Here is a 14,662-nt window from a genome sequence, read left to right as displayed (position 1 = left end):
TTTCACCCCTGACCAGTTTGCATGCCTGTCTTCTCATACTTCCTATGTTTCATGGACTATAACGGCATTTGCTCATTTAGTAATTTTAATACAGAATTTACTCTGATGAAATTATTCACACTCCAACGCCCCCCCTAAAAAAAAAAAAATCGGATCTGCACGATTCAGCCGTGAAAAAGGTGCATCCGCCGTTTGCATCCTTGTTTAAACTCATAGGTTAACCGACTTTAACCGGCTAATGAGGCTCGGTGGTCGGTCAAGATTTTTTTTTTTTTAGTTTTCACCATCCCTACTATGGATTGGCCTTTCAAAGGCATATATGAGCCAAAAAGATAAAACATTGTCATAGACTAGGCCAGGGTAGTAGGGCTAGGCATAGCCATTTTAAACGTTAGAGACTGTCTAGTTTCTAAGTATGCAGTTATCATTCAATCCGAAAATCAACTTAACAGATGTACTAGGAGTATTGAATTAGAAGATTACACCTACCTGATATGAAGTGTTCACTACAAATTCGGCTGGTAGAACTGGGGTACCAGTTTTCTCTTCGCACAGCGGACACCCATTTTGCGCGTCTCTCCTCGTCTGCGGGGAATCTATAAAATGACAGGGCCAAAAGGAGGGCCTGTCTATTGGTACAACCAAATGCTGAACAAGATATAACCATTCTCGAAAGATCTACTCCCACACACTTGATAATTAGAACGGGTTCGTCTAAGTTCTATGCGTGGCCCAAGATGGCAGATAAACAAATCACGTGACGTCACGTGCACGCTCTCTATATAAAGACTGAAAACACCCTTTGCGAAGTATTGAGTTGCGTTGCTGACACATTACCAAGCCTTATTTCCTTGTTTGGTTTCCTGATCCCTGTTTCACGTTTTTGATTCTGCCTAGTCTGATGCTGATTGTTTCTGTGTGATCTTCCAGCGCATCTGTCATTATCCTTTCCAGAAAGATGTTGAAGAGTATGGGTGAGAGCAAACAACTTTGGTGGATGCCAACTGTCATGCGAAACCAGTTTCCAGTTGCCCTGTTGTAGTACACTACACTTGTTGCTCTGTTGTATAACTGTTCGATAGTTCGTACAAGGTTTGGGCTAATGTTATATTTTCTCATTGTGACCCACAATGCTTCATGCCAAACTTTGTCGAAGGCCTTTTTAAAGTCTATAAAAACCTGGTAGAGGTGTTGCTGGTGCTGTAGGTATTTTTCACACAGGATTCTGAGGTTGAATATCTGTTCTGTGGTACTCCTACCCTTTCTGAACCCTGCTTCTTGTTCTGCTATTTTTTTCGGCTTGTGGTTTTAGTCTATTCAATATTCTTTGCAGCAGCACTTTGCTGGGGTGACTGATTAGGCTTATGGTACAATAGTTGTTGCAGGTTGGTCTTTTTGGGGAGGGTGATAATGGGAGATTGTGTCCATGGTTTGGGCCATTCCCCTGTTTTCCATATCTTGTTGCCGATGTTAGTTAGTACTGTGATCGTCTCTTCTCCTGCCTGGATTAACTCAGCTGGGACATTGTTGATTCCTGCAGATTTACCTTTCAGGGCTCTTGCAGCCTGCTCTACCTCTTCTCTGAGGATTGAGTCTGTGCTGTCATCCTCGTTAATGTGCTTCCTAGGAACGTTCAGTACATGGGGATCCCCTTCTGTCTTGTTGTACAAGTCCGAACAGTATTCTGTCCATCTTCCTATTATCCATTTCTTTTCTGTTAGGCATTTCCCGTTCTTGTCCTGTATAGTGGAAACTTTGCTTTGTTTATTGCTTATAAGGTCCTTTACAAGTTGGCATGCTTTTTTTGCTATTGTTTTTATTCAGACTGTCTTCAGTGCCCTTGCACTGATCTTCTATCCATTCCTGTTTGGCTTTCTTCATTCCTTTCTTGATGCTGTTGTTCATTTCTCTGTATTTACGTGCTCCCTCAGCAGTCCCTTTGTGTTTTTTTTTTTCTTCTTCAGTCGCCGCCTTTCATCACACACATCCAGCAGTTCTGGTGTAATCCATGGCTTTTTCCTTGGTCAGTTTTCCCCCCCAAGTATTTTGGTGTCTGTTTCCACAATGGTCTTGTTAAAATTGGCAACGGTCTCCTCAATGTCAGTCTCGTCGTTAAAAATTAGGAGTGGTGCAAATTTTTCCCCCTTGAAGGTCTCCGCTACCTGTGGGTCCTTAAGTTTTTCTAATGGCCCTTTTCCACTACCCTTTTTCAGCTCACTTCAGCTCGCTTCAGCTCACTTCAGCCCGACACGGCTCGCGTTTCGACTACCAAAAAACAGCACAACTCAGCTCGCTTCAGCCCTGCTTAGCCCCTAAAACTCGCACCGTTTTGGAGTGGGGCTGAAGCGAGCCAAACCGTGCCGAGTGAGGCTGGGGGCGTGAGCAGACACTCCCCTGTGCACTGATTGGTGAGGAGGAGTGTCCTCACATGCCCACACACGCCCCGCGAGCACGCTGGGATCTGTAAACACCGCAAACCCGGAAGAATAATAATTACGAATTACGAGAATTTCTGAAGCCTTATGCGCCTCGCCTCATCTATACGCTCTTGCCAGTATCTGTCCGCGTTGTCGGTGACAACAAGCCACAGCACCAAGACCAGCAACACTAACGACTCCATGTCCTCCATGTTTATTGTTTACTATTTGGGTCGTGAGGCTACCGCTTAAAAGCTCACTGATGTCACTGTTTGCGCTGCTTAACGACATCACGTGACGTCCACCCACTTTCGCTAACTCCACCCAATGTGTCCACCCACTTCCAGCCAGCACGATTCAGCGCGGTGGTAGTCGAAATGCAACTCCAACAGCCCCGCTCAGCTCGACTCAGCACGGCACAGCTCAGCCGCGTTTGTAGTGGAAAAGCGGCATATGTTAAATCTGAGACGTGTGTATTGTGGTTTCTTGATGGTCTTCAGACAGAGACGAAAGGATAGCATCAGTAAGTCATGATCACTTCTGATGTCTGCCCCAGGAAACGTTCGGGTTCTACCAGTATTAATGCTAGCGCAAAATCGTTTCTTTACCAGAATGTAGTCAATTTGATCGTGGTGCTCACCACTTGGGCTGTGCCAAGTCCACATCCTGGATTTCTTGTGACGGCCAAGCGCATTTGCCAGGACCAGGTTGTTGTGGGTAGTGAATCCCAGAAGTCGCAGCCCTCTGTCGTTTGATTCAGAGTTGCAATGAGGCCTCTGTACACTACTCCAGTCACTGTACGTGTCCTTTTCTACTTTTGCATTCCAGTCCCCTTGTACAATGACAATGTCCTCCTTTGAAATCTCATTTAAAACTTCTTGGAGTTGGTCATAAAAATCTTCTTTGTCTTCATCGTGACCTTGTAGTTGGAGCATATACTTGGACTACAGTGATTGTTGAAGGGTGAGGCCTTCAGACGGATGGTAATAATCCTACTAGAGACTGGGCGACAGCTCATCACTGCTTTGTTTGTATCCTTATGTATTAAAAACTCAACTTCATGTTTATCCTCTCTACCGCTGTAGTATAGTTTATGCCCATCTTCACTAGATGTCTCACTGCAACCTTTCCATCTCAACTTGCTTATACAGTGCCTTAAAGTATTCATACCCCTTGAACTTTTTCACATTTTTCCACCTTACAACCACGAACTTAAGTTTTTTATTGAGATATTATGTGATAGACCAACACAGAGTAGCGCACAATTGTGAAATGAAACGAAAATGATAAACGGTCTTAAATTTTAAACAAATAAAAATCTGAAAAATGTGATGTGCATTAGTATTCAGCCCCCTGTACTCTGATGCCTCTAAATACAATCCAGTGCAATCAATTGCCTTCAGAAGTCATTTAATTAGTTAATAGAGTCCTACTGTGTGTAATTTACTCTCAGCATAAATACACTTGTTCTGTGAAGGCCTCAGTGGTTTGTTAGAGAACACTGAAGAACAAACAGCATCATGAAGACCAAAGAACTCCCCAGACAGGTCAGGGATAAAGTTCTGGAGAAGTTTAAAGCAGGGTTCGGTTATAAAAAAATATCCCAAACTCTGAACATCTCAAGAAGCACTGTTCAATCCATCATTCAAAAATGGAAAAAGTATGGCACAACTGCAAACCTACCAAGACATGGCCGTCCACCTAAACTGACAGAGCGAGCAAGGAGAGCACTGGTCAGAGAAGCAGCCAAGAGGCCCATGATCACTCTGGAGGAGCTGCAGAAATCCACAGCTCAGGTGGGAGAATCTGTGCACAGGACAACTATAAGTCGTACACTCCACAAATCTGGCCTTTTTGGAAGAGTGGCAAGAAGAAAGCCATTGTTGAAAGACAGGCATAAGAAGTCCCGTTTGCAGTTTGCCAGAAGCCATGTAGGGGACACAGCAAACATGTGGAAGAAGGTGCTTTGGTCAGATGAGACCAAAGTTGAACTTTTTGGCCTAAATGCAAAGTGCTATGTGTGGCGGAAAACTAACACTGCTCATCACCCTGCACACACCATCCCCACTGTGAAGCATGGTGGTGGCAGCATCATGCTATGGGGATGCTTTTCTTCAGCAGGGACAGGGAAGCTGGTCAGAGTTGATGGGAAGATGGATGGAACTAAATACAGGGCAATCCTGGAAGAAAACCTGTTGGAGGCTGCAAAAGACTTGAGACTGGGAAGGAGATTCACCTTCCAGCAAGACAATGACCCTAAACATACAGCCAGAGCTACAATGGAATGGTTTAGATCAAAGAATATTCATGTGTTAGAATGGCCCAGTCAAAGTCCAGACCTAAATCCTATTGAGCATCTGTGGCAAGACTTGAAAATTGCTGTTCACAGACGCTCTCCATCCAATCTGGCTGAGCTTGAGCTATTTTGCAAAGAAGAATGGGCAAAAATTTCAGTGTCTAGATGTGCAAAGCTGGTAGAGACATACCACAAAAGACTTGCAGCTGTAATTGCAGCAAAAGGTGGCTCTACAAAGTATTGACGCAGGGGGGCTGAATACTAATGCACATCACATTTTTCAGATTTTTATTTGTTTAAAATTTTGAAGACCATTTATCATTTGTGTTTCACTTCACAATTATGTGCTACTCTGTGTTGGTCTATCACATAAAATCTCAATAAAAAACTTTTAAGTTCGTGGTTGTAAGGTGGAAAAAGTTCAAGGGGTATGAATACTTTTTCAAGGCACTGTACCTTGTATATTCCAGTCATACCTATCCGTCTCGTGAATAAGTTCCTCGAGTTTTCCTGCTGCTCTCAACGTCCTTGCATTCCACGTGCCACGCACGATGTTATCCCTTATTTGTATCTTCCCAGCGGGTTGTACACCAGTAGCATATTTTTCACCTCCGTCCCGATGTCTAGCGGAAGGCGCGGCACTTGTTGACCCGGGCGGTGGCCGATCCTGTATGGATTTGGTTATGGTTTGCTTCATCATGGTGTCTTTTGGGCAGAAGAGTTTGGCGGGGCCCATTCCTCTCCAAACTGTTGGGACTCCTCCTTCTGAGGCACGCCTTGGTCCCGAACACTTGGCTGTTGACCCTCAGGGTTCCTCCGCCCTAGCCCATGGCTTCACTGGGAAGTCCACCACCTAGTGATGCAGTGTTGGCATCACCCCCTCAATGACATTTGGCTGGCCAGCTGAGACCGTTGCCCAGGGTATGGCACATGGAGCCAGTCGTGAGAGTTTAGGAGATGGATGAGGACCAGAACATGTGATATCCTGCACAGCAGGATCAGCTACCAGGCTGCCTAAGGTGCCACCTCTATCCAGAGCCCCCTATACGCTTGAAATAGTCAACCAATTTAAGTACCTAGGTGCCATCATTATAGATGAGGGCTCCAAACCTGAAGTTTTTTCTCGTATTGCCCAAGCCACTACAGCACTGACCACTAAAACCAATCTGGCGGGACAAGAACATCACCATTGGCTCAAAAATAAGACAAATGCACTCGTCACCTCAATTTTCTTATATGCCTGTGAAATATGGACACTTGCAGCAGAGCTGCAAAGACAAATAAGTGCAATGGAAATGAGATGCTGCAGGAAACTGCTAGGAATCTCGTATATGGACCATGCCATAAATGAGGAAGTGAGGAGAAAGGTTACAGAAGACATTGGCCCACACAGAGACTTGACCACAACAGTCAAAAGAAGAAAACTAACATGGTTTGGCCATGTTACCAGAAGCTCTGGCCTAGCAAAAACAGTGCTGCTAGGAACAGTAAATGGCAGCAGAAAGGGGGGGGACGACAAAAGAAGCGATGGCAGGACAACATAAGAGTGGACAGGTCACGACTTTGTAGCAGCACAGAGGCTGGCCGAAAACAGGTCAAGGTTGAAGAAACCGGTTGCAAGCTCATGGTGCCCCAACAACTCTGGGTTAAGAGAGTTGAGTCTATGATGGCCTGTTTGTGCCTCGCTCAACCTATTGCCTGTTTTACGATTTTGCCTACCATCCTGGATTGTTTACTTGTCTTCACTTGTATTAATAAATTAATACGTCATGTTCAGGAACAAACTAATGTTAATGGCGCTAAAACAGCCACCGTCAAATGGTGCGGTTGGAGTCTTGTTCAGTCATCACCCTCTGATCAATAGTGGACTCAACTCGGGGGGAGTGTTTTAATATAAATGACTTGGGCTTGACCTTAGACTTGAACACTGGGGACTTGAGGTTCACTGACTCGACTACAACACTGAGCTTAACACACATTGGAAATGTTCATTTTGTTCCCCAATCCCTCATTGTACCACAGCCATCATGCCTACTCTGTTATAGCCGTGTGGCATTCAATGCTCACTTGGAGCGCTGCTGTTCTATATTTTGTGAACTGTTCTCTTCTTGTATACTTGATGGGTGACCTCTCTTGGACTTCCTGTACCTCGTGTTTGACAAATTATGTGCTGCGTTTCTAAGTGTTTCACATTGCATCAATGAGGCCATGTCATCCAGAGAGGCAGTTTGGCTTCACTGGTGTGGGAATGGTTACTTTTCCTCTTTCCCCTTTTATTTCTTTCCTGATGATTAGTTATCTCTACCAAAGTCAAGGTGCTTCATGTTTATACAGGCTGCAAAACAAACTAGTTTTTTGCAATAATCTAGGATACAATTTTATGGGCAGTCTGGTTTTTATACACTTTCCACACTTGATGGGATTTTCTTATGTTATAGCCACTCTAAGAAATTTATTATCTGACTTAATTTAGTATCGTTAAACGTATGGTCGGTGCGTTTATTTGCTGTAGTGCTGACGTGGTGTGTGTTTGTATGACCTCATTTGGATTATAATGGCGCTACCTCCTCATGAATGACTTTCTCAGCTTTTCTCTGAAATGAGTCGGTGCAATGTTTTAGTAATTTCTTTTCAATACAAGAGACTTGAATTCAGCCAGAGGTAATCTTTAAACTTTAATGACACTTCCTTTGTATTCTGCCATCTTGATGTGGGATAATTTGTAGGCATTTTCATGGGTTTTTGGATGATTTGGTTGTGTGGGAGCAGCAGGATGTAAATGTAGTGTAACGTTGTATGAAACTATAATTTGATTTCTATTCGAGTGCCAGATGGTGAATATAAAATAATTCTTATTCATCATTTTTACTATCTTATGCCTTACTAGTAAAAAATTGTTGCTCTTAAAGCAGTATTTCCTCATGAAACTAGATAGAACTCGATGCCAATGGCGTCGATGGGGATGCCTCCGCCTGGTAGACTACATGCCTTATTAAGTTGTGATTTGGGGATGGACATTTGACCTCACAGTAATCTTGACCTGTGGCCTTTTAACCTCAAAATCTAATCAGTTCATGTTTGTCCCAAAGCGCACAAATGGTGAAAGTTTGGTGAAATTCCTTTCATTCGCCTTGGAGATATTGTGTTCACAAGGTTTTCAGACAGACATTTGCCCTCACAGTGACCTTGACCTTAGAACTTTTGATCTCAAAATCTAATCAGTTCATGTTTGTCCCCAAATGCACAAATGGTGAAAGATTTTGGTGAAATTCCTTTCATTAGTTTTTGAGATGGTGTTCACAAAGTTTGGGGATGAACATTTGATCTCTCAGTAATCTTGACCTGTGACCTTTAAACCTCAATCTAATCAGTTCATGTTTGTCCCCAAATGCACAAATGGTGAAAGTTTGGTGAAACTCCTTTCATTTGCCTTGGAGATATTGTGTTGTCAAATGTCTGTCCAAAAACCTTGTCAACACAATATCTCCAAGGCAAATGAAAGGAATTTCACCAAACTTTCACCATTTGTGCGCTTTGGGACAAACATGAACTGATTTAGATTTTGAGATCAAAAGGTCTAAGGTCAAGGTCACTGTGAGGTCAAATGTCTGTCCAAAAACCTTGTCCTCACAGTGACCTTGACCTTAGACCTTTTGATCTCAAAATCTAATCAGTTCATGTTTGTCCCAAAGCGCACAAATGGTGAAAGTTTGGTGAAATTCCTTTTATTAGTCTTTGAGATCGCATTCACAAGGTTTTGGGACGCACGCACGGACAGACGGACAACCCGAAAACATAATGCCTCCTGCACCTTAAGGTGGCGGAGGCATAAAAACACTAGCTATAATTAGGCATTGAAGGTAATATAAATGTATAAAATCTTACAGTTTAAAATAATTTTTGTGAGAATGTAAGTGCAACAATGTTGAAATGGTGCGAATTCAGACCATTTGAAGACAGAATTGCACAGCACCCAGGAATTTTTTTTGTAAATAAAAGCCATCACTAATAAAACTGAATTCCTGACCTGTCTTTCCCCTTTCTGTGTTTTTTGTCAGAATCTCTGAGTGAATTGACATCTATGGTGGTTAAACTCTTTGGAGAAGTGGAGAACAAATCTGTGCCTGTCCCAGAATTTCCGCAGCATCCCTTCCAGGAAGAGCATCTTAGGGTGAGGCCAAGCATAGACAATGGCAACATTTTCAACACGTATAACACCAACCACTAGCTATTTAAATTATACTTCAAATAAGCCATGGTTGTTTTACAGTAAGCACTTTGTTTTGTGGTAAATGTGTGTTGTATTTTGTCTTCTGCAGCAATTTTACAAGGTCGTGCCCATTAAGGACATCCGGAACCTGTATGTGACCTTCCCTATCCCTGACCTACAGAAGTACTACAAATCGAACCCTGGCCATTATCTGGGCCACTTGATAGGGCATGAGGGTCCAGGGAGCCTGCTGTCTGAGCTGAAAGCTAAAGGTGAGGATGTGGATAGAACTACTACAACTGTGCAGAATGTACCACCTACTAGCAAATGCTAAGTGCTACATTATAAGTACTACTCGTTATCATATTCAGTCTAGTATTATGTCATTTTTGTATAATGCAGTATGTGGTGTGTGGGCTTTTTTTTTTAAATCACTTAAGTTGAAAAATATATATGCTGTACGTGTCTTTTTGTTTCAGGTTGGGTAAATACTTTAGTTGGAGGCCAGAAAGAAGGAGCCCGAGGGTTCATGTTCTTCATCATTAATGTGGATTTAACAGAAGAAGGATTATGTAAGTGCTGGGAGTAATTGGTTTTGTCGCAGTTATTGTTCTTGTTTTGAAATATTTTAAGAGTATCTCCCCATTTAAGTTAACTATGTGCCTGTGTATACATTTTGATGGTGTTCACATAAGTTTCTGGCATACTGGAACCCATTAATCAACCCTATGTAAGTCAATGATCACGTGTATAGGTTTGAGTATACCTCCTTAGTTCTTTTCCTTTCATTTCAGTGCACGTAGAGGACATCATCTTTCACATGTTCCAGTACATTCAGAAGCTGCGCACAGAGGGCCCTCAGGAGTGGGTTTTCCAGGAATGTAAGGTAGGTTGGATAGCTGTCTTTAGCTTTGCCATTTGATTAAAAGATTTGTACTTTTTCTGGACTCCTTGTATTGTAAACACATTGGAATAGCGTAGAAATGACAGTAAGACAGCACCATGTGCATTCGCCTGGTTTTACAGGGCTAATATCACCCCATCTAATGGCATGAGTGTGGTATTTATCCAAGCACCTTTCCATTTAGCCCTAAGGTGTGTCGCTTCCTCATGTCATTGTGCCATAAGTTATAAAGATGATTCCCTTTATCTCTAGTGGTTAGAGTAAAATGGAACAATAGTTATAAATGTAACTATGGTTCTGTGAGCATTGTATAATATCCCTGTTTCTTGTATTCCTACACCACCTGTAGGATCAATAGAACCATAGCTGCATAAGTAAATGGTGATTTATTTGCGTGCACTCTAAAAGCATAGGAAAGCCAGCACCAGTTAGCCATAAAGAAATCAATAACTTTAACATTTACATTAACCAAGAAATCTATATTGATGTATGTTTAATAGGCATGCAACGATACACCCAGTTCATGATTTGATTCATGGTATTGGGTTTATGATTTCATTTTCCCCGTGATATTTTTGAAAAAAATAAATTGAAAAATTTTATGACCAAAAAAAAATCTTCCTATTCTTTATCAACTTATTCCTTTTGTTAAATTAAATTTAAAAAAACTTTTTCATTTTCTTAATCAACAATGATTATATACATTTGTAAAGGTTGGAGTAAAATATCATGGCCTATTAAAGTATTCCTTTTATTTAAAAAAAAAAAGTTAATAACAAATAGGCCTTTTCTTAATAAACTTTTATGAACATTTCTACCTGCATTTGCTTCTCTTTAGCTTTCAGCAGTCTGTAAAAAGATGGCTCTGATTTCTTGTTAAATCCATTTGTATAGTCTGTCACAGAACAGCTCTTGCCTATTTTAGATCTGGGTTTTGTGTATTTTCATGAAGCTGCGTTAGTGCTGTTATGTTTGCATTCGGTGAAGTAACGTGTATTCCCACTATTGTACGTTATTGCGCTCTCTGCTCAGAAACATTACGCAGCCTGATGATAATTGCGATTGATTATTTTACTTAATTCGAATCATAAATTTGTATTGCGATTCATCATTGCACAAGATATGCCTAACATTTTTTTAAAAACTTGAAAATACAAAAAAAAAAATTAAAAAAAAAGACAGCAGTCAAATAAATCAAGCTCTTGGTGAGTTCTCGCCAGCATTTGCTATTCCCATAACACAAGCAAGAAGGGGAAGGTTGTATGTGGCACTTACGAGGGAAATATCAGGAAAAGATAATTAATTAATTTTTTTTTTTTTTTGCAAGTGACCTTGGTGTCAGCTTAGTGTGCTGAACTCTTGCCTTTCTAGAATTTTTTTTTTTTTTTTTTAATCGATCAAGTAGGGTAGCTCAACAAATAAAGTAACAGTAGCAGCACAAATTACTAAATGTCTGTCTTAAATACATTCATGTATTCCTATTTATTTATTTTTTTCTGTGCAGGATTTGAACACTGTGGCTTTCAGATTTAAGGATAAAGAACGCCCACGTGGATACACATCTAAAGTAGCTGGACTTTTGCACGTAGGTACTCTCTTCAGCTCTTAAACTTTCAAAAGTTTGGAAGATCTTCATTCGGTCACGTTCAGCTACTGATGTTTGCTTGATGCCTGCCATTTTTTCCATTATTTAATTCACAATAAATTGCCAAAGATGAAGTGAATAATAACAGAGATGAAGTTGAGGTTAATTGTTTTAGTATAGTTGTTTTAGCATAAATACACAGGTGATTATTTTAAAAATTGTATTAAATTTATTTCAAAAGCGGCATGCAAGTGTAATGTGCGCATACTGGTCACTTATCTGTGCAGAGTCACATAAAATACTTTGTTTTGAAATGGATAAAATAAATCACAATTCCACCTGACCTTTGAATAGTTTTAGACCAAACTTCTTAGCGTCTTTAGTGCTTTTGAGGGAAAGCATTTTCTTTCATAATTTGTAGTTCTTCCTCACGGTGATGAAGCGATTGGCCGCCGTTTTGCCGACGCTCAAGGTAGTGATCGAAAATAGTTTCTCGACAAATCGGCGCATGATTTTTCTATAATCACCTGCGTATTTGTACTAATTCTTGTCTTTTTTTTTTTTTTTTAAACACCAGTGGTAATATATACATACACACACTTTTTAGTTATTTGGATAACAACATGTTTTACTAACACCTGTCCTTACAGTTGGGAGGAAAGCACTGTAAGCAGTCTCTCATTAAGAGCTCAAAAACATGACCTTGTTCCCATGTGGCAAGCAGTTTTAAATGGAGTGTACATGTATATTCAGTTTCCAAAACAGCTCATCATAAACTTTACAGTAATTCTCAATGCTCTAACGTAGTCTTGATGATCCATCCTAACTGGGTCACGTTAGTGTAGTTACGTGACCCTGTGTTTGAAGGGCCACATCTTTACTTGACAGAATTGATTCAGACCACACTGTCCCCATAATCCACAAAGCTTTAAATTCATACGTGTTTACATTATTTCTTTCAGTATTATCCTTTGGAGGAGGTACTTGCCGCAGAGTACATGTTGGAGGACTTCAGACCAGACCTTATTGAGATGGTTCTGGATAAGCTGAGACCAGAGAATGTCAGGTGAGTCAAATATGTAAATAGTCATTTAAACATTTTGTCAATCTAATAATTTTTTTTGACAGTATTAATGTCCTATTGATGGCCAGTATGTTCTGACAATACTAGCTCAGCCTTGCTGAATCACTACAGCCTTAACCCTCAGCCCTTCTTGTAGAAGCAAGCCTGGTGCACTTTATGTGAAAACTATAAGATTTATTTCTTCGGCACAATTCATGGCCTGAAAAGTAGGTCAGGCCAAATTGCTTCTGCTGCTTAGGGGGTGATTGAGTTTTGCCCGGGCTTTGGACAAATGCCTCGCCTTACTTCAAAGAAGCATCATGTTTTTGAACTATTTCATTTTGAATGTCAGTGAACTGTTTTTCTTCTTGCCATGTTGCTCGCAGGCAAAACAATAGTGTCTGGTTATTGCCTTGAATTCGATAGTGTGTGTGTTTTGAGAAGCAATCGGTTTTTTTTTAATATAAAATTTTTCTGACATGAGGAGCCTTGTGAATTCCTGTGAAGTTTCAAAATAGAGCTGTTCCATAATAGGAATCAAAATATGGCATTTTTATCTTCTTGAATGCATCTCGGAGAATGTTAGGTTTATATTTTGGCTTTTTCATACTTTTTTTGGTATATTTTTCTCCTCCTAAACTGAAACATTTCCCAGAGATGAAAGATTCAGGCTACAAATTTCAGGTGAAACAGACTGGGGTGTTATAACCCTGTAAGCCAGCCTATCTTAACATGCGCTCCATTCAGGTAATGTCTTGTGTCCATGTACTTATCAGTTAAGGTTGATGATCCTGCACACAATCAACCTGCGTTCTTGTATAGTTTGTCTCTTTTGGGGTTATGATGGAAGTAGAGTGTCATGTACTTTAGTTACCAGACAGAAGCTGATGAAAACGAGCTTGTCTGGAAATCCACTTGTGTGTAAACGACTCGTCCAGGGTCCAAAATTGGTTTAGCAGCCGTGTATGTTGAAAGGCAGCCTTAGGCTACATCCACACCACACGACAACGGCAACGAGATTTAAAAAAAAAAAAAATCGCGTCCACATGGGCAATGGATCAGTAAAATATCAGGTACATATGGCAACGCAACGCTTGCTGAAAACGATGCAATACACATGCCACACCTCTAGGTGCGCTGTAAGACGGTCCCATCGGAGACACCAGAATAATAGAAGTAGTAAGGACGCATGCGCATAAACTATTATGTGCGAGACTTCATATTAGCCACAGTCAGAAAAATCTGTTCGTAAAATTACATTATAATGACCAAATACAATGAAAAGTATTTTTCCAGTCTCACCTGTGAAAGGTAATCCCATGTGATCTCGTTTGGACGGCAAACCTGTTGATACAGTTAAACGCAGCACATGAATGAGGCATCTTTATTCTCCGCTTTGCCCCATCCAATATGGCGGCGAGGATGACGTATGATTCTACGCGGAAGGCGGCATCTTTAATGGTCCGGAATAAATTGAATGCTACACGTTGATGGATTAATTTGTTCTTCTACGCCCTTTTTGAGGAATGTATTGTAGGACTTAAACCAACATCTGAAGAGGTGAGATCGCTCCTTTTTTTTTTTTTTTTCCTTCCCCCTATTTTTGCTGGCGGGATTGACTCTGCCCTAAGGGCTATTCTCTCTCTCTCTCTCTCTCTCTCTCTCTCTCTCTCTCTCTCTCTCTCACTTTGCACCATTACACAATAAATATTCACAGTGAAAATATTTTGTAAGTGCGTTTCATGAACCAAGTTATAGGATTTGTTGACAACTCGCATCAAGTTCGTTACACTTCTACCCGGCGTGAAGCACATGTGGTTGTGACGACATCGTAAACAAATCCGTTCTACTCATCCAGACGACTTCGCAACGGCGCCGTTGCCAGATCTTTCCACTCTGGAACCCGTTCTCAAAAGATTTCGTTTTGGGGCACCCAAAACGCCGGTGCCGTGTGGATGCCAGGCCGAAACGATAAACAATTTTATCAGATTCACCTGAATCCGTTGCCGTGTGGACAGGGCCTTAGTGTTTATGGCTCCGTACGCTGAGTTCCAAGTCTTGTGAAAGTTGTACAGTGGTAGAAATCCATGTTAATAGTCATGGAATGAAAATGTAGGGGCAGGTTGCTTATTAGTAGTTAATCACCATTGTCATTTAAACATCCAGTTTTCTTTTCATTTTTCCAGT

At 41.1% G+C, this 14,662-nt stretch overlaps 1 protein-coding gene across 3 annotated transcripts in view; it reads left to right on the top strand.

Moving 5' to 3' along the window:
• ide (insulin-degrading enzyme) overlaps positions 1 to 14,662 on the top strand; it is a 61,401-nt gene that overhangs the window by 22,442 nt on the left and 24,297 nt on the right. For all 3 annotated transcript variants that reach the window (XM_060926246.1, XM_060926245.1, XM_060926247.1), the window contains exons 6-11: positions 8,772 to 8,884; positions 9,033 to 9,195; positions 9,403 to 9,495; positions 9,718 to 9,809; positions 11,332 to 11,412; positions 12,375 to 12,478. In XM_060926246.1, the coding sequence (XP_060782229.1) occupies positions 8,772 to 8,884; positions 9,033 to 9,195; positions 9,403 to 9,495; positions 9,718 to 9,809; positions 11,332 to 11,412; positions 12,375 to 12,478 (646 nt within the window). The remainder of the gene's footprint in view (positions 1 to 8,771; positions 8,885 to 9,032; positions 9,196 to 9,402; positions 9,496 to 9,717; positions 9,810 to 11,331; positions 11,413 to 12,374; positions 12,479 to 14,662) is intronic.

The sequence above is a fragment of the Neoarius graeffei genome, chromosome 7 (genome assembly GCF_027579695.1).
Source record: "Neoarius graeffei isolate fNeoGra1 chromosome 7, fNeoGra1.pri, whole genome shotgun sequence".
NCBI classification, from domain to species: Eukaryota; Metazoa; Chordata; class Actinopteri; order Siluriformes; family Ariidae; genus Neoarius; species Neoarius graeffei.
Note: the sequence above shows the minus strand (reverse complement) of the source record. Positions and strands in the feature narration are given on the sequence as shown.